This window comes from Annulohypoxylon maeteangense (assembly GCF_022496945.1).
Source record: "Annulohypoxylon maeteangense strain CBS 123835 unplaced genomic scaffold GGS22scaffold_5, whole genome shotgun sequence".
NCBI classification, from domain to species: Eukaryota; Fungi; Ascomycota; class Sordariomycetes; order Xylariales; family Hypoxylaceae; genus Annulohypoxylon; species Annulohypoxylon maeteangense.
Genome location: NW_025953252.1, coordinates 115,282 through 141,164, shown reverse-complemented (window position 1 = coordinate 141,164; position 25,883 = coordinate 115,282). Strand labels below are relative to the sequence as shown.

The window sequence follows — 25,883 nt, the reverse complement described above, 5'->3', positions numbered from 1 at the left end:
CACACTACCTAGTACCTAGACACACACCGTGGGATGGACGTGGCTGATGGTGCCCTGTAGCCTTTTTGGAGAGCTATTCCCTTTGATGCGCGGGTATGCTCAATCCAGCTCTCCCCATCTGCAAGCAACATCCTAAGCAACAATGTAAATAATGCTGGTTACAAGTGCTATATTGTATTAGTTGACTTAGACGGTACAGTTATTAAGAGCAATTAATGGTTCGGAAATAATACATAGCTACCAAGTAGGTATACTACCTAGGTATAAATTACCTCTTAGGTAAAGAGGGTAGATCCATGGATGTGATATTCCCCTAAATTCAGGCGTCAACAGTGAACTGCTCACCTGAATTTTAGTCAACAGCCGCTAAATTTCAGGGAGCCAATAACTAGAAACTGAAGCTATAACATCAAGGCGGTAAGACATCTATCGATGAATCTGCCTACTTGTGCGTCCACCAAGTAGGTACCTACCTACCTAGGTACCTATGTATCAAGTAGACAGTAGGTATTCTACGTGTTATTGCAGTGATAACCCGTAGGCGCCTTAGGGTTTCGGGCACTCCTACATATGTAAGACTTTGCACCTTCCCTACTTCGTTGCAACAGATTGGGCTGCGCCAAGGGACAGTGAGGCAGTGAAGCATGCTGCGAGAAACATCACGTACGTCGTCTCTTGTTACTAGGTACTAGTCTCTTACTAACCTATCATTATAGGAAAATGTTCCCATGCTATTTGGGTAAAGTCTCTTTTGCCACCATGAATCTAATTCATGCCCTTCCCCGGGAGGGCTTGGGATCAGGCCGATCGACCAGTAGCGATCGCTAATCAGAGAATGTTGAGCCCCCGAGGCAAGATTTGGCATCATAGTATCATCAGGATCATCAGTATTTTGTAAATAGGTACCTAGTAGAGCTTGCCACGTCCCATACCCCTTGGGAGGTTGCGAAGAGAGGCCCACGCCCGTTCACTCAGACGTTAAACAGAACAACAACAACAAAGAATCTAATTCTTGGAAGAGTGGCTAACTCCAAACAGCCACGTAATATTCTAACATCGCCCAAAAATATTTTGTACTACATAAGGCACCTGGGCAGCCACGGGCGTCACGGTCTATTCCCACCCGCACAATGGTGCATATATCTCGGGTCTCACAAATTAATTACATGGTTAATCATACCTAAGCAGGTAGCCAGCCTATGGACACGGCAGACACCCATGCGACTTTTGATTCTAGATGAGACAGCTACCGGTATCCGACCGGAAGTAGTAGTGGTGGCGCTGCCGCTGTGAGTTTGTTTCTTAGGAATGATTGGCTTGACTGTGCATTAGACAGAGATACCTGTGAGAGCTGCCTGCAGTCAGCCATGATGAAAAGGTTCCGGGAGTTTTAGCTAAGCGGAGCCATGTAGTACCTAACTAGGCAATTTTGGCAGCGCTGGTCTGTGACTCATGGCCAAAATTTAAGAGCTTTGTTTTGGCATCGAGCGCCACATGGAGTTGTAGATGAAGCATATGTTGGAGAACAACGCCATAAACAGGTGAGGGGAAAGGATTTGTAATAATGTTTTACCCTTTGAAGAGAAGATGGGTGGGAAAGAAAATCGAAATCGGATGCTTGCTTAGGTGGCTGGGTGGGTATGCCTTGAGGCGGAAGAGTGCCTAAGGGGCTGTACCATGCAAGCCGCTCAAGTGCCAAATAAGATATCTACCCGAAATATTGATAATTGCTTAGCTGTTTAGGTAGGTACGTAATATTTGATCGACAGACAGGATTGTACCACATGCATTAACGCATCATCTTGCGAAGTGATCAAGGTGGGTACCTACTTAGTATCCCGCAGAGCCTACTAGGTAGGATATTACGCACATAGGTAAAGATAGAAAATGAGGTACCTATGTAGTTACATGTAAAAACCTAATTAGCTGAATTATCATTTATGGCGGGTAGGTAGGTACCTAAGTATAACCGGTAGATGAATAGTAGCAAATATTTTTGAGGACGAAAAGGTTAATGTTTGCTGGAATATTACGTTAAATTACACTATCTGCATCATTGCTACAGTTACCGTGAGTGTTATTTTCAATGGGCATCTTGCATAAAAGCGCCGGCTATAAAAGCTGCTAGTAACCGCGAGGGGCGAGAAGAGCGCTAAAAGGCGACAGGAAGGTTGACGGGACGAGGGGTAACTCCTTTGATGACAACATGTTAAAAGAATACTTGAATTTATATAGGGGACTATACTATAAATTACCTACTAGGTAGGTAAGTAGGTATTTATAAGATTAATTATCATTTATTAAGTACTTATAATTAAGTGGATGTTTATTTGGTTTGACGTCCCTCCCTGTATTTGATGTTTAAGGCTTGAAATATGGTTATGAATAAGGATGCTTAGAGTAAAAACAACGCCTTATCAGAAATAACTGGCAACCCAGTGCCTGAATCCCCGTCGATGATCGCTCATAATTATTAACATATTTCATGAGTTTACTAGGTGCTTAAAGTAAAACGGCAACATGTACACCATTTATTGTTGGAATATTAGGTGGCTGGGAGTCTACGCCTTGTACTCAAGGGGCATATATGTACTATCTACGAACCACTACCTGGAACTCGCAACTTAAACCAACTAATCAACCAATATAATACTCATAACCTGTATCTATTTCAATATCTATCACAATGGAAACATAACATAAAAAGCAATGACATTATTTCGAGACACTTGGAGCTCTTTTTACCCAAAGGCTGCGCTTATTTGGTGACTTTATCTCTAACCCCATTACTAGTCAATAATTGCTAGAAGTATGGTGGGGAGGAAGACTTCCTAACCTTAGTGGCCAGGGGTCTATGGGATCGGGACTCAGTCCGTGGAGGTCCGTTGAGTCCTTTTTGAGTCCTGTTGGCCGCTAATGTTGGGAACATGACATACAAAGATTCTCATCTGTATATATACTATGTTCCCTTACTTTAGAGCTCCTCGCGTAGCGGTATCGTTTTTTCCTCGTTCTTTGGTTCCGCCTTGTGACAATAACCAAGTAGGTAATTTTTCTGATAGGGTTAAACTTTTAACTTAATTTCACAGGAATCTTATTAAATACCTACTTACCTAGGTGTTTAGTAGGTGACAATTTATTATTTTTTAGGTTCTAATAACTTAGCCGAAATGTTAAATCAAATATAATACTGCTACTTATAAGCATATAACTTTGAAAAAGAAATTCGTGTCTTTGGAATGTTGATTGAAGTTTAAAATACGGGAACAACGTACCTGAATTGATATTCATCAAATATAGATTAACCTAAGTTCAGGTCCCAAGTTTTAACGCAAAGCTTGTTACCAAAACACCGTGTATTTTCTGCAGATCTTTAACTGATATAGACACGACAACTAAGTTACCTACCTATGAAGTACTAGGTATGTATGATCAATGGGATTTCCGAACGATCTTATCATCTCAAGCACCCACAAAGCAAGTAATCTTTCTTCACAATAATGATTAAAATATGATGTGGGTAGGTACCTAGTAGTAGGTATGTTGATGTGACCACGTTAAGACCTGCGTCCATATAAGGGGCTACTTGGCAACTTATGGGTGGATACACATCCATGGATGTCTAAAACACCAACGTCTTCTTGTTACACTACCCGGGTGTGCTCGGTAAACCACATCAAGATGCTATGTCCTATGTACTCTGTACCTAACCGAGTAGTCTTCCTATCGATGTCCATCTACTAGGTCCGGGTAAATGCTAACTTCCATACCAAGGAACCTTTTATCTTTAATGTAACAACACCAAGACTACGTGTGCATCTGACCCTTCCAATATTTTCAGGGGTAGGTAGCCAATAACATGAAATTTCGGGTAATTTCTCTATACCTATGGAAATACTTTCGGCTTTTTATATGGCCAATGGAAGGGGGAGACCCAATCTGAGGGTTTGGTAGATACTTATATCTTGCCAGGCTTCTTCCGTTCCTTTGAATTTCGATGATCTGGTTTTGGACCCTTTCTCAGAATTTTATAGATGTATATTAGGAAAAAGGAAAGTTACCTAGGTATGTCTTTCTCATATATCTCAACCATCGATTGCCCCCCCACCTCTCTCTCTCTCTCCCTTTTTTCGTTTCAACCTATATTTGACCAATTTTTGCTATTCCTTCACTCTATTAAGCATCTTCTAAGAGAAGGAAAATGGAAGAAACAAGAACAAAACGATAGTTGCCATCGCACAAAACTTTGACATATACTTCGAAAAATGCCTCGCCTTGCTAGAGCCCACCACAGTTATACCCTGTTACGTTAAGCACCTGGCTATCTAAGTATAACACGGATTCCTGTCTAAGAGCGCATTAGTTTGATGGATACGTTGACGTTTGCTTGAGCTTCAAAAGAGAGCGGTACCTATTGGTAGCGACAGCGGGTTTCACACCGTCTATGGCACGTAACCCCATGGCATGGTTTTGGACCTGGATCATCACACTTTCTTGCGCATGTGCATACTTCGAGCACAGTATACTACATGGCGCAGGTAAAATGATAATGGTTCGACATGGTTCGACCAGATTACCTGGCAACATTTGGGTTCCATCTGCGTCCTTTAGCAAAGTGTCTGGAAAGTATGACAAACTAATGGACGTGGTTAAGGTATCCTACCTACCCATAGCGGAAGACTGGTCCGGTAGCAATGAAGAAGGTATCCAGGATTGACCTTTGTCAACCTCAGAGGACCGCTCGATTCCAATAACTACCTGGGGTTGGCGCTGGGATCCGTTGGTGGGATCTGGAATCACCTCAAAAGTGGAGGAAAATATTGACTCTACTTTTTCTATTCGCCAGGATAATGTGTATTTGGTTCCCACTGTCGCATCAGGGCGCAAGAATTTCATCGCCGACACTTGGATAGTGCTGTGGTTCTCTAGGGAATTCTTTGCCCAGAATGCATTTGTCCAAGCGTTTGGGTTGGAGGAATTGGGAGTGTAGAAGGTGAAGCCGTTGGGCTGCAGATCATTAGCGGTGCGTCACAATTTGGAGGGAGGGAATACTAACGCTCTGGTTTCCTTCGCTAACTCCCAAATCTTCGTAGCCAGACCCACGAAGTTCCTCATCGCTGTTCGACATTGGATCATCGCTCTCTGGGGTCAAATCGGCTATGTGCGTCTCTTCAAGAATAGGGGCAACGGGACTTCTCCGTTTTCTGGTCCTCCCTAGCCGTACCAACGCGACTCGGATATACTGGATTAGTTCGGTAATGGACATTTTCAATCGCGAAAATACTGTTGGTAGATTTTGAGACGGACAGGAAATGTTGATGAGGTATCCTGAATAGTATCTGCCTAGGTACCTAGAGGTAGGTAATTTATAGACCTTCGCGCTTTGCGGTTGTCTAGGTACCTACCTACCTACATTAACTTTGCCCGAAGCGACCCAAAAGAACCCAAACCCTTTTCTTTTCCCAATCAATAACCTCATTCGCAGATATGAATCAGACGCATCTGCCAACAAAGCGTTCACGAGAATCGACGATAAATAATTCCGACGCACGACCAGGTACGTACGAGGGATGATGCACAGCTGCTATGCGTTCAGTTGAGGCATTGGGGCCTGATCGGAAATTAAACTATTACATAGGAACTAACGTGTTGAACTAAGGAAACAGTGCATTGAAATTGACACGAATAATCTGCCAGTTCACCACCTGGCATTCATCGCCACCCTCGGAGCTGTTCGGGCATCGATCTCATTTTATCGAAAGTTGACGTGTCGACGAGAATGTTGAACGGTATTATCTCTTTCGCAACGCAGAACTCCTCGAGAATAGTTGGCATCTCCTCACCAACCTTGCATGTGATTTTAACGAACTGATCCGATTGGAATACCTTTCCATCCAGCACCATAGATTCTGCGCCTTTAGTTTCAGGTTGCAAATGGGAACCCTGGAGAGCATCGGGCGAGATCCAACATTTCGAAATCCGAGGATTATGCATCACTTCGACCTCTTTCCAACGGGGTTCGAGATCGTACCCTTGGAGGATTTTTGCCGTGATTACATATCTGGCCTTCTTCCCCTGTGAGATGTTCTCATTGAAGATCCAGTCTTGTCTACAGCAAAGACCGCAGTAATCATACTTTTCGAAGATTTCCTCCCTCACTGCTCTCGCAGTAGGCCGGTCTTTCTTGGACCATTGTAGCATCTTCTTAATCCAAGCTACCGGTTCGTTTCCATGTTGAGGGTCGCCGGCTTCTAAGTCCGCGATGATTATTCTGGTTGTTTCTGGTTTCGCACAAAACTTTTCTGTACTACACCGAGCCAATAAAGTGTCCACATAGGCTATATCTTTGTTTTTCAATACCGCGAACATTTCTAAGAAAACACACCCAAGCGACCAGATGTCTGACATGGAATTTCTCGGTTCGAATTGATCAACTTCTGGGGCACAGTACTATTCGGGGGATAATGAGCAATTGTGGGCATACGCCAGCTATCACTGAATAGGTACTCACCTTTGGGGATTTCATCTTCTCTGTAATCGTTGTGGTACAACCGGTCGCGCCCCAGTCCAGCGAGATCCCAAAATCGGCAAGCAAGACAGTCTTGCCTCTAACGAGGATATTTTTTGGCTTGATATCTTTGTGCCGGATTTGTTCGACGTAATGCAAGTGCGCCAGGGCCGTAATAAGGCATCCGAAGAAGCCTCGCAGGTCAATCATGTTTGGAGGAGTTTGATTTGTGTGAACAAAGTCCAGGTATTCTGCAAGGTTGTAGTCGGCTGACGGGCTCAGAAGCATACCCACATACCCCTCGGTGGTGTAACTGGCTATGAGTTTTACGAAGTGGCGGAAGTTGTTATGGTGGATCTTTCTCATTATGCTCAACTCTCCCTTGATGTAGTTCATTTGTTCAACTATGGCCTGAGTCGTACCGTGGCTTACGCGCTGAATTCGTTTGAGTGCATATACATCATCGCCATACTTTACACGTATAACGTCTGTGTTGTTTGAGCGGCCGATAGTCGTTCCGTCGTCACCGAAAACTTTTGGCACGTTTGTATATTCGCCGATAGCATCCTCTCGAAGGTTGAAATGAACGGGGGGTTCTTTTCTAGAGCCTACTTTGAATGTGTCTTCTAAAAGTTGAGGTTGGATTTCCCAATATGAGTGAAAGGCACTCGGCGACAAATCGTTAGGGATAGAGTTTGTGGGCATAGGGATACAGAAATCCGAAAATCCACGTTCCAACGTTTTGGCAATTGTAGCCTCTGAGACCTTTACAGCCCTAAAGGCATTCGTAATCTTTGAAGTATAATTCTCGCCTGGATTTCTATTTTGGCTAGTCGAGCCTGTTCCTTCTTCTCTGTGGGCCATCCTGTTATGAGATGTGAGGTAAAGATAGTTGTGTTGTAACGACTAATAGGCCATATATGTTTCATTTTGTGTATATTACGGACGATCCATATATATTGGTTACCATCCAGCCTGCCTACGTACCTACTCACTCACCGAGGTAGCTAGTTGGACCTCAGGGTAAGTGTCTGACATGGGATATCTAGCATGGCGCATCCGGACCATCGATTAGTTTGTTCCTCAAAGCCACGGGCAAGGATTATAAAGTATCGGGAAGTGACGTCCACCACTTAGAGTGCAAATATCGAACTAATCACGGAGTTTAGTCGATTGCCGGCTCCGGCTTTAGATGGTACACGAGGCTAACTGGCATAGCCCCAACTTCCCTCCTTCTCAATACCAGGTAATTAAGTTGTATAAAAGTGCAACTTTGTAACCACCCACCTGCACCCGCCACCATAATCAATGTCTCAAATTATATCGCTCAGGAGGATATAGCGGAGAGATATAGCACGCCGATTCGTCTTGCATATATTTTCAGCGGCAGGTGCAATTTCTTTAGTGTCGGGTACGGGCTACGATGGCGTTAAAGAGTGCCTTGCTTATTCGGCTACACGAGCAGCATAATGATCTCACTTTGAGCCTGGATTGGAAATCAATTTCTCTTAGCCATGCCAGATCTATGATCTAGCCCATAATCCGTCCCAAAGTCTTGATAATTGCCGTAAGATTCTAAATAAAGGGGTGTCCAGCAAGCCATTAAATGCAAACATCACTATAACCCATCCCACAAAGAATATACTCAGTATGTTTGTGTAGATTGCGCAACGATGGCCGATCCTATTTCGACGATAGGTCTAGGTATTGGTATTGTATCCATTATCCTACAGATAACAGATGAGTGTATTAAGAGTTCGTTACAACTGAAAAGATTATAGAGGCGTTTTCGCTAAATTTAAATAGGATATAAATACTTTATAGAAGCTACTCACATGCCCGAGTTGTATAAGCATTTGAGAATCCAAGTTCAAATTGAGCAACAGCGATTTCTCGGCTTCGCACACGAAGCTGGCCTTTTACATGAGAAAGGAAAAATATGCGCAGTCCTTGGCGTTAATCACTTAATACTGAAAGACGTTCTCATCGCAATCAATACTCTCTTCCAAGAATATGAACAGAAAAATATGAAATATGAGAGTATTGTAGGCCGAAGAGATATTCCTTGGGACGACTCAAGCGAACCTCAATCAAACCTAGTACCATTGCTACGCTTCGACTCCATATACGCCACGGAGAACAACAATCCCGAGGAACAGAACCATGCTTTCTCTATATCTAGAGGTTTTCGAAAGGCGGGATATCGAACAGCAACAGTTGCGCGCAAGCTTCGAACAATTTTTGCGGAACCCAAACGCCTTGTCTGGGTAAGCGTCGACAAAGAGGAATTCGAGAGCCTTGTAGAAAGGCTTCGGGTCTTCAACTCCTTTCTAATAGGTCTTCTCGACACATCGCACATAAAGAGGTTAGAAAATTATGCTGAGATGAATTATCTGGAGCTTTTACACCTTCAGGGCGACGTCCAGAGTCTGAGAATCCTAATTGAGGCTCTAGATCGAGATGCTATTAACTTTAAAAAAAAGGTTGATCCGATTCTATCTAGCCTTATTCAAAAACTGTCTCTAGAGCCAGCTATGATAGAGAGCATAGTAGATGACCATGAAAGCAGACAATATATTCGAAGATTAGCCAAACTTAAACTTCGTCACGTCGAGATTGATCAACCACAAGTTCTTGACACACCAATCTTTTACGATTCTACTACTATGTTGTTGGACATATCTATATTCAACTTCTGCCCTGGAGATTCCCTCAGATGCGACAAGAAGAGACGGTCGGTAGCATCCTGGGGAGATCGCAAGGTGTGGGTTGAATGGATTGAGCAGCCACCACATCGTCTAGAGGAATATGCGGCAGTTTCATTATCCGAGAGAAGGGTAACGATGCTCACAAGGTTGCTCAGCGAGGAGATACCACCAAATTTCAGGGCCCCCAGATGTTTAGGCTACACTAAATCCCCAATATGCAACGGAGAATTCGATTTTGGCATAGTGTTTGAAAATCCATCTGACATGTATCCAAACTCGATGTGGGCAACCCTCCACCATCTGTTAACTGATCACCCGAAACCCTCAATAACTACGAGGATATCTCTTTCTAGTGCCTTGGCCGATTGCCTTTTTAGTTTTCATTCCGTTGATTGGCTACACAAAAGCCTTGGAAGTGAGAATATCTTGTTCTTTTACGAAGATAAGGAACAAGTAAACATCGATATGCCATATATCGCAGGCTACGATTTTTCTCGGCCGACAAGCATACTTGAAATGACGAGAAAACCTCCATTTGATCCATGGTCTGATATCTACCGACATCCTTTCGCTCAATTTGGGGAAGCGAAAAGTCATTACCGAAAAGCGTACGATATGTACAGCCTAGGTGTTTTGCTCATAGAGATAGCTCTATGGAAGCCTATTGAGAAAATACTGGATATTAAGGACTTGAGGGAAATAACATGTCAGGACTTGCGAGGCATAGCCGGGAAGCTGCGAGGACTGCCAGACGCCGCCGGCGAAACTACCAGCAACATTCGAACACCCATAGAGGATATTGCGAATGAATGTGGCAATTCATATCGTGACATCGTGGAGATGTGTCTCAAAGCAAATGAGGCAGAGAACCCGGCATATATAGGAGAGTCATCTGCCTCCATCAAGACTAGGTTACGGATGATGTTCAGGGAGCAAATCACAGACAAGCTTAGGACGCTGAAGGAAGTTCTAAGCAGTTCAAAATAAGAGATTCGGTTCATCAGAGGCTTGAGATCATACTGCTCAAGACCTAGCACGAAGAAAGAGGATGGCAGAGGACACGAAGGGTCGGGAAATTTGGTACGGACCAAGCTAGTAGGGAAGATTGAAGTTTTAGAACCCTGTCTTTATTGTTTACATAGTGAATCGTAGTATAGTGTTTTGTTCTCTTAGCATGGACCTTACGTCATCATGCTGACTGATCACTCATCGATGGACTTCTTATAGAAGTTCGTCAAGGTCTCTCACCTTGGACCTCACCACCTTCTTTAGCACCTACACTACTATATACACTCTTTACACCTATGTTTTACTCATGATCAGTGACCTATCATGATGATGTCTTACCTTCAAAGTCTACGGAAGCGTATTTGAGGATCTCACGATCTGTGGCTTATACCTCTGTAGTGCAGAGCTACCACGCTCTGGTTCAATAGGAATTTGCGATGAGTTAGAACTGGTTTCTAGGTAGTCAAAATAAGTAAGATGTCCAAGTGGACATACGGAGGAAGTATCTGGAGTAGGATAATTTCATACCCCTTGCTTTAACATATCCGCAAACGATGTCTAGTAGATGGATAATAGTCGAATTTTCATGAGGAATATCGTATCGTACCTAAGTATAAATTGTAGCTGCAAGATAGGTATATGGTCCTGCTACTGGAAAAAGTGAATTGATTGACTTCTGCCAGCTGTAAGGGAAAAGGGGGGATGGGGATGGGGGACCCACTAATTTATCTTACCTAATGTACGATTACATAATGAATGTATATTACATAATAATGAAATGGGGTTAAGAAGTGCATATTTACTACAAACGTTCGGACGAAAGCTTGACCATGCGGTGAGGATTCAAAAGCGTGTAAATCGGGATATTATCGCATCGCATACTTATTTTCTTTAGTGACAAGCTCTTTCAATAAGTTGAAGCCATGGCAGTCATCTTTTCGAAGTTAGTCGATACTTAGTAGATGTCTGGACTTGCAGTACGCAGACGCTGCTTAGGTAGGTATATAATCAAATGCCAGGCAAGGGATGTGTTCTCATAACCCAAATTTCGGACCCGAACCCTTAGAAACTTGAGTATTCCCGGAATGAAAGCATAGTTAATAATAAGAAGCTAGTACCAGATGTTCTCTTAGAAATTTACAGCTCATTTAGAGCTAGTTACTATCATGCTTCGTCCTTCATCTTTTTGACCGATACAGGTACATCAAGATTTGTGCTTTTGAGACATCTTTTTTCCCTAAAAGAATTAACTTCTAGGTAATATATCACATAGCGTAGGGATTAAGTAGTTACTAGGTACACATATCTTAAGAATCAAATGGGGAATGCTCAATTGACGAAATGTGAAAGGTTCGAAAAAACCTCATTTATGTAGCTTGTTTGTTGATAGTGACCACTGAAAATTTCAATGTTGGCACGGAACTAATTCAATCGCATTACCACTACGCCACGCGACCGCCGTTTTACGTACTGCGAGATCGAAGGCGACGCCCCCTACTTAGCTGTCGCCTCTGGGCCCTGCATACCCTCTACGGTCTTAATAAAGCAGCCATCTCCGGGCACGCCTGTATATCCTCACAGAAGCGTCCGCCTAGATCCTTAATAACCTGGCACCTCTCATCCATCGTAAGCGCATTTCGCAGGCCCAAACTCTGCGGGTACATTCCTTCCCAGCCCTGACTCGTATCCAGCATCCACACACCACCGCTCGTCGGGAAGCCCACCTCAAGGCTCACCTTCTTCGTCGGCTTCACACACTCATCCATGGCGTCGCACCAGTGGACATGCTCGGGCCACTGCGGCGGCAGCTGCCAGAAACTTGCGCCGTGCATGCGCAGGCGCGCGCAGAATGCGTCCTCGTCCGCCTGTTCGAGCGCGCGGGCCGTGTCCCGGAAGCGATCGATGCCCAGAGAGGACATCTCTACGGGCGTGAGCTCTTTGATCCATACCCCGCCGTCCTGCCAGCAGGCGACCTTGCCGTAGTCGAGGCTGTAGCGCTTGAGAGGCTCGAATGGCTCAACAGGGGCAGGAAGTTCAGGGCCTGGGATCTTGGGAGTGGGCCATTCGGATTCGTCGTTCCAGGATGGAGATAATGTGGAGGTTTGGTAGAAGGGGATACCGTTTTGGTAGAAGTAGAAGGCAGCACCGGCGAGGGATAGGAGAGTGAGGATTGCGATAAAGAGTTTGGAGGTGCGCATCCGGCTAGATTTGCTAGACTTGGCGTCCATGGTAAGATGTGCATGCATTTCGGTCTGGGTGGATTTCTCATCAGGCGGGGAACCCATGATTGTTTATTGAAACGAGAATGATTGTTGATTGTCAAATGAAAATAGATGTTGATATTTAAATGAGAATGGTTGTTGGTTGTTAAATGAGAATGTTTGTTGATTCAAGTGCTGATGGCTGGACGGCGTGTGAACTAGAATATTCTCCCACTGTGTGGTGTTTTTATTTAGTAGCTAAGCTCCTTAAATAGGGTTGGGTTATACCGATCAATCACTGGAATTTAGTGAGTAGATCACTATTCAGGTAGCAGTTTCAGCCTAAACCTCATACTGTATGAAATAGTTGCTTATCTAATCGCGCGCTGGACGAGCGACGTGGCTTGATGGTCCAAATTTTTATTTAGGATCTTGATCTAAAAAAAGGTTATTATCACTTTTTAATCTAATAGAACAAGATTAATTACTCGAATGATTTCTTATAGTAGTAGGAAATTAAGAGGGATTACGGCGTTCGCTGTATTGTAGCCGTAGCCAGGCAACATCAAGACCTTTTTCCAAGCCGCTGTAGCCCAAGGCGTCCAAGACAAAGACTCCGGCTCTGTTAGCCGCAACTACAACCCCCGTGTAAGTCCATTCTCCCATGCTCGCGTGACACAAGCCAGTACTAAGCAGCCTAGACTCTGGACGAGGTGGATATCTCCGTGGATTGGCCTTCAGGAGTCAAGATCCCGTTCGACGAAGCCGAGGGCAACAAGCAGCTCAAAGCAACGTCGGACAACTGCCACCGCAACGACCCTGCCAATCCTATGAACTTGAAGGGCGGCGGCACCACTACTATCAGGGCCACCACCCCGGACCTAAAGGTACTGTATCACATCACGCCCAAGAGTGCGCGCCAACCACAGCCTAACAAGCCCGGTGGCTCTTGCAACATCGCGTACGAGTTCATTTATGATGAGTTCTGGATCTGGGGAAATGGGTATGCAACCTCTGACTTCGGGCAACTGAGAAACGGCTCGATGCAGCAACTGAAGAGTTGTGACGGCCTCAGGGACTGGAATTTCAACTATGGCTTGGGTGATGATGATAACATCCTAAATTCCGATTAGTAGTCATCGCTCAATGTTCTATATCGCATGCTATCAATTAATTGCTTTGCAGTCCATCTGTGTGCTATAGGAGCCCTCCGTCTTTCTTTTACAAGGTTTCCAATAATTACCCCTTTTCCAAACCTACCCCTATTTTGGTGGGGCCACTACATCACCCAGTATGTATCTATATTGCCATTCAACAAAATAACAATTCTTGGAATTAATCTTAAGCTAATCTATTAGATTTACTTTTAAATACCTTCGTACATTTGCTGTCGTTAATTCAATTACCCTGGTTAGTTGTGATCAATACGTTGTTTCATTTGAAAGAGCCCCTGAGTGTATAGGCCTGAGTGTTCGCGTGCTTCCTAGGTAGCCTGCCCCCTACTAGTAGTTCGATATCCTCTGTTGTTAAGTTACCGATTCAATCTAGTTTGTGAATCACTCAGTTAACGGCCAATGCACGTATAAATCACAGAAACACCAAAACACTACTAGTTAACTCAAAAGCAACTCAGCCATGGCACACGAGCCCAGAGGCTTGAAACTAGCAAAGTTTAGCTTTAGGAAAAAACTACTAAAGAAGGCTTTTCCTCGATGGCCTAAACGAAATATTTCAATCTGTATCTCTACTAGACTCGAGATTTCAATTCCTGTTGTATACATACCTAGTATAAAGCGTGCGAAACACGACGACTAAATGCCATCTCAAACCACAACTTCAGGGGCACGGACTACAAAGTCCCAGTTCGTCAAACAAAGCAACACCGGCCGACACACAAGCTCATTCACCAATGCCGGATTGTCGTCTCTATATCCAACCGATAGCAATAAGCGTCCAAATACCATGACAGGAAAGGTAGGTATACAACATTTATATATATACTATGGGATCTCAATTTAATAATAACATTGTACTGTAGGCTCCAGGCAAACGTTGCCCAACTTGCGAAGCACAGGGATATGAAGTATGGGTTTTCTCAGGAAAGGACTGTGGATATTGCGGGACATATATCAACTAAGTATGGTCATTTTGGGGTTTAAATGGAGATTTCAGCATATAATGGCTATATGCCAGTCTACCATCATGGCATCATGACAGAAAAGTCTTGTTAACTTCTTAGTATACCTACCTACGACGTTTCTTTCTGAGTCTTCCTTGAGTCGGGCCCTGTGTGTGAATTGCCAATCGTTCGACTCACGACTAATTGAGACGATCTGGCATATTCTAACTGAAGATCTAGTACATCAACTTGCAGATATGGGGACCTAAGCAGACTTGACTCTCATCCCGCTCCTAGCAAGAAACACGTATCCTCTACACCTTCTCATTTACGCCTACAATATCCATTCTTCCCTACTTTGCTGGAGGCAATCAACCAAAACCTCTTTGAACCGAGTTACAGCAAGTCATATCTGAATCGATCATCAACTCCCATCACAGATAAACTCACCGCCACCATGTCCTCCAACGCGAACGCGAACGCGAACGCCGCCACCAGCAGCACCAACCCCCCTCCCGCACCCCCCACAACCCCCAACACCGCCAACACCACCGTCCGCCGCGCAGCAGACCCCTACTTCCACGTGTCCCAACTTCAATCCCCACCCCAATGGGCCGGCGTCGGGGTCTCCACCGTCTCGCAGCAGAACCTATTCTTCATCCGCAGTCGTCAATGCGGAAACATCCAGTCTCGCGCGCATCCTCGCCTGCAGTTTTTAGAATACATGGCTGTAGCGCACGACCCCGACGACGAGATGGGCGAGCGCCGATTGCGAACGCCGTTGTGTCGCGAGTGTGCGTTTGCGATCTGGCCGGACTTTGTGCGCGCTGTTGAGGAGGCGGTTAGGATGGGGAGGGAGGAGGAGGAGAGGGTGAAGGGGGGTGAGGGGGGTGTTGAGGGAGCTGCTTTGTAGACGTACTGAGTGGTTTGGTTGAGTGTGTTCGTGGTGGTGGTGAGTTACCCCTTTATGGTGGATTTCAGTGGTTGGGGAGATCGTATACTAATTCTAGGGACTAGGTTTCGCCATTGATAACACTGCGGGCTAAAAATGGGAGGAATTGCAAGTGTTTTCATGTTTCCAAGAATACTTCCGAAGCTGGCTTCGGGTCAAGTCGAGGGAAGGGGATAAAAAGGGGGTGATGGCATATTCAGTTCACCACCGATCTGTGTACCAAAACCGACACTCCCAAGAATGCAATGATGTATCTTCCTTCGTCTGAGAGGTAGTCTTCTCTCTAAATGATTGACGACATGCCAATACTTTCTTGACGCCATACTGACATTTACAATAGATAGTTACCCCGTGCGTGATTAGACAAGCAATAGCTGCGCACTGTATGAGGCTGGGTTAAGACTCAAATCTAATAATGATCTATCCGCCTATAGCTCCACTGAGATATAGTGGCCAGGGACTAAGTTCTAGGGACTAAGCCTCTAGAGAATTACGCCACACGGTGCGAGGGTATTTCAGATAACACGGTCTTAGCCCTTGAGTAAATGTGCGAAATTATTGACCTAGAGCTTCATACATCAAAACTTTGAAAGTCCATGAAGAGAGAAGGATAAGTAAAAATAATACCTATGTATACTCGTTTTTACAAGGCTAATACTGTATGTATATCACTATCAATAACGGTATGGTTCTTTTCGGTGATTGTTAGAGCGAGAAGCGGGAACCTCCATCGAGGGAAGATCCTGCACCAACCAATACGGGATATAGGTGAAACGGTGACCGGAGATGAAATAATTTCACGAACCCTCTCCCTCAAAATTATGGGGTAGGGTTCTTATCAAGCCCCTGAGCGTGCCGAACCTTCTCCTGCTTCGCCTGTTCCGCTTCTATAGCGGCAAAGTCCGAGTCCTTATTCTGACTACCCTTGAATAAACTATCAGGGAGGGCATTCAGAGACTCTTCTTCGCTGTCCAGCTTCGAAAAATTGAACCAAAAACCGATTCCACCAAGGGCCGAGATGATGGCTATCGTCACGTATAACCACACTAGGTAAGGATCGGTTGCTAGGGGTACGAAAGCCTGGCCAATAGCGGAGGAGAAGGCTTGCGCAAACCAGAAGACACCTGTGATAAAGCCTCTCATATTCTTTGGCGCCTTAGTAAAAGCGTACTCGAGGCCGGTGATTGAAGCGCAGATCTCGGCAAAAGCGATCAGAATATAGGCTGGTGTTTGTATCCAGACGGTTAGAGGTGATTTGTACTGGAGCTCGGCCGCATCTGCTGGAAGATTTAGGGCTTCTTTGCAGTCGGTCACATATCCGTATCCGGAAACTAGTCTACACGGCGATTCCATGTAGATGTAATGTTGGGTGATAGCAGCAACCACCATCGACAAAGCGCCAATAGCAAACCCGCCAGTGATTTTCTTAATAGGGGTTAGGTTGATACCAGCACGCCTTAAAGCAGGGTAAAAAAACTTGTCGGCGATAGGAATGAATATAAGTAAGGCGATAGGATCGAGATTATTCACTACATCGTTAGGGACGCCGTTGAGGATCATGGTAGCGGCTTGGGAAACGAGGTTGTTGCTCAATTGGTTGTAGGAAAGCCAATAGATCGGGTACCAAACAAAGACACTACATGCTTTGAAACCGCGGCGCACCTCGTCAACCCAATGGTCATCGAAAGTCATCCAATCAGGACGCTCGGATTCAGGGATCTTGCTCGGTTTGACTCTCTCAAAAAAGCCAGGCTCGCGCAAATGATTAATAGTTGTGATAGGATTTAGAGACCAGCGGCCCTTCATCGATAGACCAACCAAAGCTATGGCCTTGCCTAGAACCGAACCGGTTGGCGGCCGTCGGACGTATTTGTTCTTGAAGACGAGCAAGACAATGGGACAGAATAGGAACATGATCGTGGGTAAAGTGAACGAGAGCCAGAAGCCAACGTATTTCTCGGCGTATACCATAGCGATAGATCCAACCAAGGATCCAACGTTGATGAAGAAGTAGTAACGCATATAAATAACGGATATGGTTACGATAGGATCGACGACAACTCGTTCACCGCTCTTTAAGACATTGATGACAGCTCTCGGCTGTTGGCTTTCGTACTGCTCGGCAATCATAGGCGAGATGTTGGCTTTGAATAATCCTACACCAATACCGAAGAAAATCAGACCGAGAGAGAAGCAACCAAGGGAGCCCTTCGGGTTGGCAATAACCGGAGGTAAGGTCGAGACGATTAGGATGATATGACCAAACATAGCTACTGCGACAGCAACGTGAATAGTCTTGTATTTGCCCCAATATGCATCAGCCACCCAACCACCTAAGACGAGGTAAAGCAGCATCAGTTAGATCAGGCATTAACATTCTGGACAGGTTGCTTACCGGCTAAAGGCATCAGGTATGACCAGAAGCTGTTGAACAATACCAAACCAGTTGAAGCTTGCTGTCCTTGGCCAAGGGCGCCAGCTTGTAAGTCTGTACCACCAGCGCCGGTGGTAGAGCCAGCGGGAAGAGGCTGGGAAATGAAGTTGACGACTAAGCAAAATCAGTCAATGTATTTTCCGATCAGTAGTCACATCTCAAACATACAAACAGCAGTAGTTCCATAGTAAGCAAATCGCTCGCAGAGCTCGATGAATGCGATTGTGTAGATAATCCAAGTAATGGGGCCTTTCACGCGACGTAGCGTCTTGAGTTCTTCCTCAGTGGGATATTCCTCGCCGTTGGGTCCTCTGAGGGATTCTTCTATATCTGAGCCCGAACCGGAATTCATAGCAGCAAGATTGTGTTCCTTCGGCACCTTTTCCTCCACAGTTGCGGGGGAGGTGGTTTCGGAAGTGGCTTCGATGCCCTCGCGATTCGCATTAGTCGACATGGTGAAGGCGGGAAAATAAAAAATACTACGAAAATGATGATTTCGTGACTCTCTCTGAGGGAGAAAGAACTATTCTAGACACGCATTGGTGACGATACTATAGCTATAGCTTGATTGCTAAGAATGTCGTTATCAGCTATTGGTGATTGATGTATTGCCGTCGGGGATGGCCTTATGTCCGCCCGCGGCGATGATGTCGAATGGAGCGATCAGCGAAAATGTTATTTGCCAGCAACAATTAAGAGAAATAGAATTGGATGTAAAAAAATGGAACTGAGAAACTGGGAGGAGACATTGATAATATTCTAGAAGAAGACTAGATGAACCTTATTATGTATTGTACGCATCCTTACCCAGGTAACCTAGGACCTTCCGCAACAATACCTAACGTTTGTCATGGTTGCCCCTCAACTGGTGCTTCCTATCTGTCAGGTCGTAGTGCTACCTACCTTGTAAGCTCCAAGGTAAAGGTATCCATTCCCGTTTCCCAGTCCAATCAATACAAAAGCAAAGATACGACGCCAGATCCGATCATCCTGACGTCTGACGATCATGTCCTGATTGGTAGCTCGCTTGGCAGTAACGAGCAGTAACACTGGCTGCCAAGCATAGGCAATCTGGTCACGCCACAAGGTTGCGCTGAGAGATAAGGCGTATTATTGGATGATTAAATTATTATGTGCTGACATAGCTAAAAAGGGACGCTGGACATCGAAGATGGCGTATGGAGTAGGAAGCTGTGACAATTCGCGGAGTAAGGTTTTGGGTAGGTCGCTTTTAAACATTCCGTATCCCCAGAAATTTAGTCAACGGGAGTTAACTTCCTTAACCTTAAATTAGCTCAAGAACACATGTACCAAGGTACATAGGTATACTATGCGTGATTGGCGTCCGTGATGGTCGTTTTTTAATTCATGCCGGAAATAAAACAAAACATTGACCGTTCGTCTCAATAGCGTGCTAGTTTTCGGCATGGTAAACGACTGGGATTCAGTAAGATCCAAACTGGGAACAACCCATGATCACCCTTCTCCATATTGCCCGTTTTTCTGTAAGATATCATTGTAACCTAGCTGCCTACGGTAGCTGCTAAGGATTTCTCTTTCCCATGCGGAACCGGGAACATAGAAAATCCTCGCTTTGCAGGCGCCTCTTAATAGCAGTTGGCTATTGACTACAGCTTCTAGTAGCGTTCTAGAAGCCTTCCGAGCCTACCCGGACATGGTCGCAAGCAGGTAAATCACACACTACTGCCTAGGCAGTGAACCCCGGCATCGCAGCCAATCAAACGCCAGTCGCAACCGTGATAACTCTTAGCTCGCATGGTTCGATCGGTCCGTCCCAGCTGCTTACGCGAACATTCGCATCCATCGACGCGATATGATAAATCATACAGATCGTGTACTTGAATCGAGCTTTGCGCGAGATACGAAGGATATATAACCGTTTTGCATCGTATAGACTTATCTACTAACTAGACAAAGAAGTATCCAAAGTTCTTTACTTTCGATATTTTGATATGTACCTACCTATGTAGGTAGGCGAGAAAGCATTTGGAATCTGTTGGAGGTTGTCCGCCAAGCGGCTCGCGTACCAACGTTCTATACTTTGTACCGGGGCCGTGGACTTGGCGTAGGATTTAAAAAGTCCTACAGATGTGCAGCTGATAGAGCCTGGGATATCTGCTTAACCGGGATTTTTTGTTTCGAAATTGTTACCACCTCAGGTTTGTTATCCATCATCGATATCAAATCGCCGCTTCACTGCGCTTCTCCACTCAATTTTCAGGTGGTGTTTTGTCTAGATATCAATGTTCGATGTTCATATGAGGAACGACACGTACATTTTTATATATTGATAATAGACAGAATTTAGGCGTTATCCATACGCTTCATATAATGATCGCTCATGATTCAGTGAAATTGATTCAACAGTCTGTTAGGTTAGATTCTAAAATTCGAACTGTGAAGAGGGGAAGATGGCCTAATCTTCATGATTACATAACAAATACATATACATATTAGTCAGCTCAACTTTCAGATCCGTTACGTAATCATCGAGATTAGGTCATCTACCCCTCCCCCTCCTTTCAATTCAAACTTCAAATCCTCACAGTGCCAACATTTCTGTTGACGTGCATTCGCAGTACGGCCTTTCGAAATCTACATTTCTTCACTCTAGGCGCGCTATTCGAGAATTCGTCAGGGGAGCTTTACCGGGAAACCGTTCACCACGTACATGAAAAAAAGAGGCCAAATGATGGATAATCTTATTTTGATCTACCAGACTACAAGCCCTCGGAAAGCTACTTTCCGCGATTCTCCAACGTAACCCCGTAGTCTATATGACCCCATCTTCCAATAGAGACCCAACGAACCTACAGTTTTCTGCGTTCTTGATTACGCTATATGAGTGTTCTTCCCTCTTGAAGTCCACTTCTAGGCTTTCTTATCTTCCTCCCTATGGAGGAATCGGGATTTGCTGGACGAGGGGTCTGACTATAGAGAAGGGTAGCATGGACTTCTCAGTCATGCGGATCCTCATCATGACATCTGCTGCCCAAGGGAGAGAAAACCACATGGACCACGTTACCCACGCGTAGCCGATAAGCCTACTAACTTTGGGATTTAATTCCCTACCGCCCGAAACCTGGCGCCACAGCCACATTGCAAAGTCTTCAGTGGTGATGGCGACGGCCTGCCACAAGAAAAAGACGAGGACACCCGTGAAGCGCTCGTCTGCGGTAAGGTTAGGCGGGTGTGGGAGGAGAAGCATAGACTGGACATGCATAAATCCAGAAAAGGCAAACGCAACCCAGATCTGCGTGTAAGACGAGAGGTTCGTCCCGCGAGGGATCGAGAGAGTGTTTATGACAAAGTCGTTCAGCTTTGTTAGGGACTAGAGAAGAACCAGGTTAGCTTATCGTGATAACGTGTAAGGCAGAAGACCTACCCGACGGAGCGTTTGGTGCCAGAAAGAACCCCAAAAGTTGCGCACCGTAGTGGCCTGGCTTACGTCTCCAAAGTAAGGTGGCCAATCCTGTTTTCGCAGTCAGAATACCACTGGTATCTTTTCATTGAGTGGGACATTCATACCTCCGGTTTACATATCCCCAAAGCTACGGTGAAGATGGTAGCAGTTACATACTGAAAGCTAACAAAGAAGTATGGCCCACAAGCCCAGACAAGCACCCTGATGAAGCTCCAGCGCCAGTCGGGATGAGTAACTGTCAGATACTTCGAGTCCACGGGTCGTGGAGTCCAGAGCAGACGCTCTGAGAGCTGGAAAAGGAGATCGGACATCAGTGTCATTTTAACGAGCTGCACTATCTGTCCTAGCAGAAATCTCCCTCTTGTCGCCTTAGGCTTAGGCGGGATCTTGGCGACCTCATAATTCCACCCGACACCGCGCGTGTTCAGAATAATGGCACCTGCCCATTTGAGCTTCCTGGGACCCCAGGGCATCATCTCACGTGCCTCGCGTGCTGGGTGGTCGATGCGCCAGTAACTATCTTCTGGCCCGACACCCGAAGCGCATAGAAATTCATTCATGGTGCCTAGGTAGATAGGCCACAAGAGAGCAAAAGGTTGCGCGTCGCCAGGTACATCAGTGGCAAAGTTCGTAAAGTGTGGCGCGATAGCAAGGATGACGAGGACAAGAAAGACGACTGTGCGCCGACCTGGGAAAGGCGGGGAGGCAAGCGCCAGCAGTTGGAAGACTAGCTGGGCAACATGAATGGTTATGGCAGGGTCCGACATTGCGTAGATCTTTGGTCGTTGTCCTATGGGTGGTATGACTTGTGGCATATCGCGATGATAAATACGATGGTGCTGATGTGCGAAGGGGTCAAATTCGGAGCCCGAAGCCTCGTGGCAGCGGAGGCCGAAACTGTCCCCACCACATGCCGGCCACCCCAATCTCACCCGGGCCGCGTCTTGTGTTGAACGGACGCCGCAATCCGGAAAGTTCCCGAATTATAAAACCCACACGGCGCAACCCGGAGAGCGGTCTTTTTATTTGGATAGGGCATAAACCAACTATGGCGACCTTCAGCCCTATTCGAGAGGTAGTCAAGGGTGATGTTGACTACGATGGCCGCGTTATTATCTACATAATCAAAGGTATTTTGCGTACCGCCAATGAATGGGTGAATAATTTGCTTACTAACTTCGTTTGTGAAGCTGACCAAACCAATTGGATCAACTTTATCAAGCCGCTTATCCTAGCCGAGGAACTTGACATTCCGTACCTTCTCTCAATCATTGATACCAAAAATGAGGAATATCGTAGAGTCCATCCGGAGCGTTACGTACCGGCTCTGAAAGATCAGGATCCCGAAGACCACAAGGAGATCACGGTATTTGAGAGCACGGCGTGTTTGCAGTATCTGAGCGATCGGTTTGACCAAGACGGGGCCTGGGCTGGCCGGAGCGCATGGGAGAAGGCCCAGGTCGTGAGCTGGACCGCCTATCAGACAGCCGGGCTAGGGTAAGCGAGAATCCTCCCAATTACCTGGTAGATAGGTATTTCTTACTACCTAGGTACCTGGAGTAATGCTAACAGTGACTAAGGGCGACGGCTAAGTATTGGCTATACTTCATGAAGGGCTATCCAAACCGTCAAAACCCCGAATCCTTGCCGAAGGTAACAGCGAAGTAAGTGTCTTTGCCTCTTGCCTGACTCTATTGCGGTTCCATTGACTTTGAATCTCGATATAGGCTCCACCAGAACACGCTGATACAATGGGATATTTTGGACAAGAGACTTTCTTTGCCGAGACAGAGCTACATTGCTCTTCCAGATAGACCCACCATAGCTGATATCTCATACTTCCCGTATGCCATGCCGTGGATGTTCAAATTCTTCAACGTGGATATCAAGGATTGGCCAAATGTACAAGCCTGGAGTGAGCGCATGTTGGCGCGCCCAGCAGTGCAAAGAATTGTAGAAAGAGGACCTAAATATGGCCATGATTTGGAATAAGCTGGGAATTAGAGAAATTCAGTGAGAATTGTAAATCAACTCGGAAATATTGTGCCGCCGTAGAGGTTCCCTACCCCTGTAACCAGATCCTTTTATTAGTACTCCCCGTATTACCTCAGATCATAGCATCGAGCCTCTGATACCTATACCTTAGTCTTCAAATCTTCAATCCTTAGGATTTGTTTGAATATCTCCCAATCTTGGCCTTTTTATTCCTATCCAAAACTACTGCATGATGGGTAACATACTTCTATCCTCGCTTCCGCTTCTATTACTTAGCGCAGCAGTTGCATTTCCTGCTGTGTACAAGTTTGTCTTCCAAAAAGCCAATGCTTATTTTTCGTATATTATTCACGTAAGTCTTCATCTCTATGAACTATGAACTTAAAGTCTAACATGCCTTTAGCACTACCTAATATGGAGATACCCAATATGTGCAGTAGTAGATGGGCAACCGATGCCTGCGTGTCCTTATAAATGGCCAAATGGCCAAGGTGATGTTGGAAAGTTCCTCGAAGGAGAGAAGAACAGCAAGATATGGGGATCAAAGAATGGTCGCATATATAGGATTTGGAACGGTATGTCCACGGAAGTGTAAGTTGCTGTCACGAAGAACATGGAAAATCTAAATCTTACAGTTACCTAGAGTTGTCAAGGATCCTGAAGATATCCAGATAATATTCAAGGATTCTGACAAGCATACTAAAGCTGTCAATAACGACGCAGGTTGGCTGATGGGCGAACTTCTTGGCAAATGCCTTGGTTTGATTAGCGGAGCTGCGTATCAGAGGGTGAAGACGGCAATCTCTCCGCCATTTACGCACAAGAGTTCTTTGAAATATATAAAAGACATTTCCGAAGTTACAGCCAAGCATATAAATAAACTGTCGACCGAAGGAAAGTTACGGAATGGCTTCATCAACCCTGTGACCTGCCTGGCGCCTATCCCTTTCTGGGCTGTAGCAAATATCATCTACGGAGCAGAACTTTCTTCCGACCTGAAATTAGAATTGGAAAGTCTAATTCGTCTTCGCGAGTCGCTCTGGGGACACATGATACAAGGAGGAGCGACACGTTTTGGATGGAGTCGATATCTTCCGACCAAAACTACACGGGACCTACGAGACTTCAAGAAACGGTGGGCCGCATTCAATGATCAAGCACACAGGGTAGCCTGTCAAACAGAGTCTCAGGCCCCTATACGCCATCTATATGCAGAGGTCAGGAACGGCAACATAGAAAAAGAGCAGCTACTCCAGACGATCGACGAGATGCTCTTTGCTAATCTAGATGTTACTATGGGTGGGATATCATGGTGCTTGCTTTTCCTAGCCGCCCATGAAGATGTCCAGGAAAAGATTCGCCAAGAGATATCGGAGGCCAGACTCAGCGTAGAAACCACGGCGCGGGGCTGGGACGACTATATACAAAGCTCTTCCACCATGCTCGCAGCGTCGATCCTAGAATCCAGCCGCCTCAAGCCTCTTGCCGCATTCTCCGTCCCACAGTCTGCCCCAACGGACCGTATCGTAGGCGGGTTTCTCATCCCAGCCGGAACCAACATCATCGTGGACACTCACGCGCTCAACATCAATAACCCATACTGGGATCCCGACGGAGAAACCTACCGACCCGCGCGGTTCCTCGAGAACCGCAAGCCCTCTGAGATGCGCTACCACTTCTGGCGGTTTGGGTTCGGCCCGCGCCAGTGTCTGGGGAAATTCACCGTCGACCTCCTCATCCGTGTGGTTGTGGCGCAACTTGTCGAGGGGTATCATCTTAGACTTGCGGAGACTACGCGTTGGGATAAGAACCCTGATACGTGGATCCTACACCCGGATACGGAAATTCGCTGTGATGGTATTGGGGCGACGAAGTAGCACTGTCACAGAGTTATATCTTGAGTTAGGGGCACTTTTACTACCTGCTCCACTAAACTTCATTTCGGTCGCTGAAGTGTATCGCGTTTGAAGCGCAGATATTCAGGGAAATGCTTTTAAATGGGAGATACTTATTATAGGATTGATGTATCTCAATAACACGATTCATAGTAAATTTATTGCTTATTGAAGCTACAGGAAATCTTCTAGGGATCCATGGATGCGTCGTTGGTTGGGCTAGGTGCCTAATTACAGCGCAGTACTGCTAAAAGTATAGCGGTGAGCTTAGCGTATATATTACCTAAAAAGCATGGAGAAAACGACGTTGTTGGACGAGGAGCTCTCCAGGGCTAACCTACCTACCTACTACCCACGCTAAAGATGGAGCGCTAAGTCGCCTTGGTAATAGGATCTCCTATGGCTTTCGTAGGCCTGCAACAACGACACTAGGGCTATTGGGTACTTCATTGAAACCTCCAGTAGACCTAAAAATTAGTGGATTTTGAGGAATAATTGTAGTGCAGTTATAGTGGATAATTGCTGTAATCCAGGGGAAGTTATGGGGGGCTTACAAGGACTGTACCCCCAGAAGACAAGAATTTAATCAGCCAAAAACTCTCCGGGGCTGCCCATCTG

The 25,883-nt window shown here is 45.6% G+C and overlaps 9 protein-coding genes across 9 annotated transcripts; 4 read left to right on the top strand and 5 right to left on the bottom strand.

The window, feature by feature from the left end:
* Nucleotides 1–4,486: 4,486 nt before the first annotated feature.
* On the bottom strand, nt 4,487–5,557 carry GGS22DRAFT_114140 (uncharacterized protein). The gene is made up of 2 exons (XM_047958041.1): nt 5,057–5,557; nt 4,487–5,007 (listed from the first exon to the last, which is right to left on the bottom strand). The coding sequence occupies exons 1-2, from the start codon at nt 5,264–5,266 to the stop codon at nt 4,660–4,662; spliced, it is 558 nt and encodes a 185-aa protein (XP_047820321.1). The 5' UTR covers nt 5,267–5,557; the 3' UTR covers nt 4,487–4,659.
* On the bottom strand, nt 5,335–7,407 carry GGS22DRAFT_157954 (kinase-like protein). Its single transcript, XM_047960565.1, has 3 exons — nt 6,514–7,407; nt 5,667–6,452; nt 5,335–5,557 (listed from the first exon to the last, which is right to left on the bottom strand). The coding sequence occupies exons 1-2, from the start codon at nt 7,370–7,372 to the stop codon at nt 5,713–5,715; spliced, it is 1,599 nt and encodes a 532-aa protein (XP_047820320.1). The 5' UTR covers nt 7,373–7,407; the 3' UTR covers nt 5,335–5,557; nt 5,667–5,712.
* Nucleotides 7,408–8,181: 774 nt separating this feature from the next.
* Nucleotides 8,182–10,521, top strand: GGS22DRAFT_198911 (prion-inhibition and propagation-domain-containing protein; the record flags this gene model as incomplete). Its single annotated transcript, XM_047966206.1, has 2 exons — nt 8,182–8,263; nt 8,315–10,521. The coding sequence occupies 2 exons, from the start codon at nt 8,182–8,184 to the stop codon at nt 10,201–10,203; spliced, it is 1,971 nt and encodes a 656-aa protein (XP_047820319.1). The 3' UTR covers nt 10,204–10,521.
* Nucleotides 10,522–11,551: 1,030 nt separating this feature from the next.
* GGS22DRAFT_157950 (uncharacterized protein) lies at nt 11,552–12,567 on the bottom strand. Its single transcript, XM_047960564.1, has one exon. The coding sequence runs from the start codon at nt 12,507–12,509 to the stop codon at nt 11,754–11,756; it is 756 nt and encodes a 251-aa protein (XP_047820318.1). The 5' UTR covers nt 12,510–12,567; the 3' UTR covers nt 11,552–11,753.
* Nucleotides 12,568–12,577: 10 nt separating this feature from the next.
* On the top strand, nt 12,578–13,558 carry GGS22DRAFT_198908 (uncharacterized protein; the record flags this gene model as incomplete). The annotated part of the gene is made up of 3 exons (XM_047966205.1): nt 12,578–12,583; nt 12,981–13,073; nt 13,127–13,558. The coding sequence occupies 3 exons, from the start codon at nt 12,578–12,580 to the stop codon at nt 13,556–13,558; spliced, it is 531 nt and encodes a 176-aa protein (XP_047820317.1).
* Nucleotides 13,559–16,067: 2,509 nt separating this feature from the next.
* On the bottom strand, nt 16,068–18,544 carry GGS22DRAFT_114077 (POT family protein). Its single transcript, XM_047958040.1, has 3 exons — nt 18,099–18,544; nt 17,892–18,044; nt 16,068–17,829 (listed from the first exon to the last, which is right to left on the bottom strand). Exons 1-3 carry the CDS (start codon nt 18,382–18,384, stop codon nt 16,316–16,318), a joined length of 1,953 nt encoding a protein of 650 aa, XP_047820316.1. The 5' UTR covers nt 18,385–18,544; the 3' UTR covers nt 16,068–16,315.
* A 1,965-nt stretch (nt 18,545–20,509) lies between these two features.
* GGS22DRAFT_157944 (toxin biosynthesis protein) lies at nt 20,510–22,166 on the bottom strand. The gene is made up of 3 exons (XM_047960563.1): nt 21,480–22,166; nt 21,337–21,423; nt 20,510–21,282 (listed from the first exon to the last, which is right to left on the bottom strand). The coding sequence occupies exons 1-3, from the start codon at nt 22,140–22,142 to the stop codon at nt 20,845–20,847; spliced, it is 1,188 nt and encodes a 395-aa protein (XP_047820315.1). The 5' UTR covers nt 22,143–22,166; the 3' UTR covers nt 20,510–20,844.
* On the top strand, nt 22,167–23,393 carry GGS22DRAFT_157941 (glutathione S-transferase). The gene is made up of 4 exons (XM_047960562.1): nt 22,167–22,505; nt 22,566–22,872; nt 22,956–23,039; nt 23,103–23,393. Exons 1-4 carry the CDS (start codon nt 22,286–22,288, stop codon nt 23,365–23,367), a joined length of 876 nt encoding a protein of 291 aa, XP_047820314.1. The 5' UTR covers nt 22,167–22,285; the 3' UTR covers nt 23,368–23,393.
* Nucleotides 23,394–23,602: 209 nt separating this feature from the next.
* GGS22DRAFT_198902 (putative cytochrome P450 monooxygenase) lies at nt 23,603–25,250 on the top strand (the record flags this gene model as incomplete). The annotated part of the gene is made up of 3 exons (XM_047966204.1): nt 23,603–23,722; nt 23,774–23,961; nt 24,014–25,250. 3 exons carry the CDS (start codon nt 23,603–23,605, stop codon nt 25,245–25,247), a joined length of 1,542 nt encoding a protein of 513 aa, XP_047820313.1.
* Nucleotides 25,251–25,883: the final 633 nt, after the last annotated feature.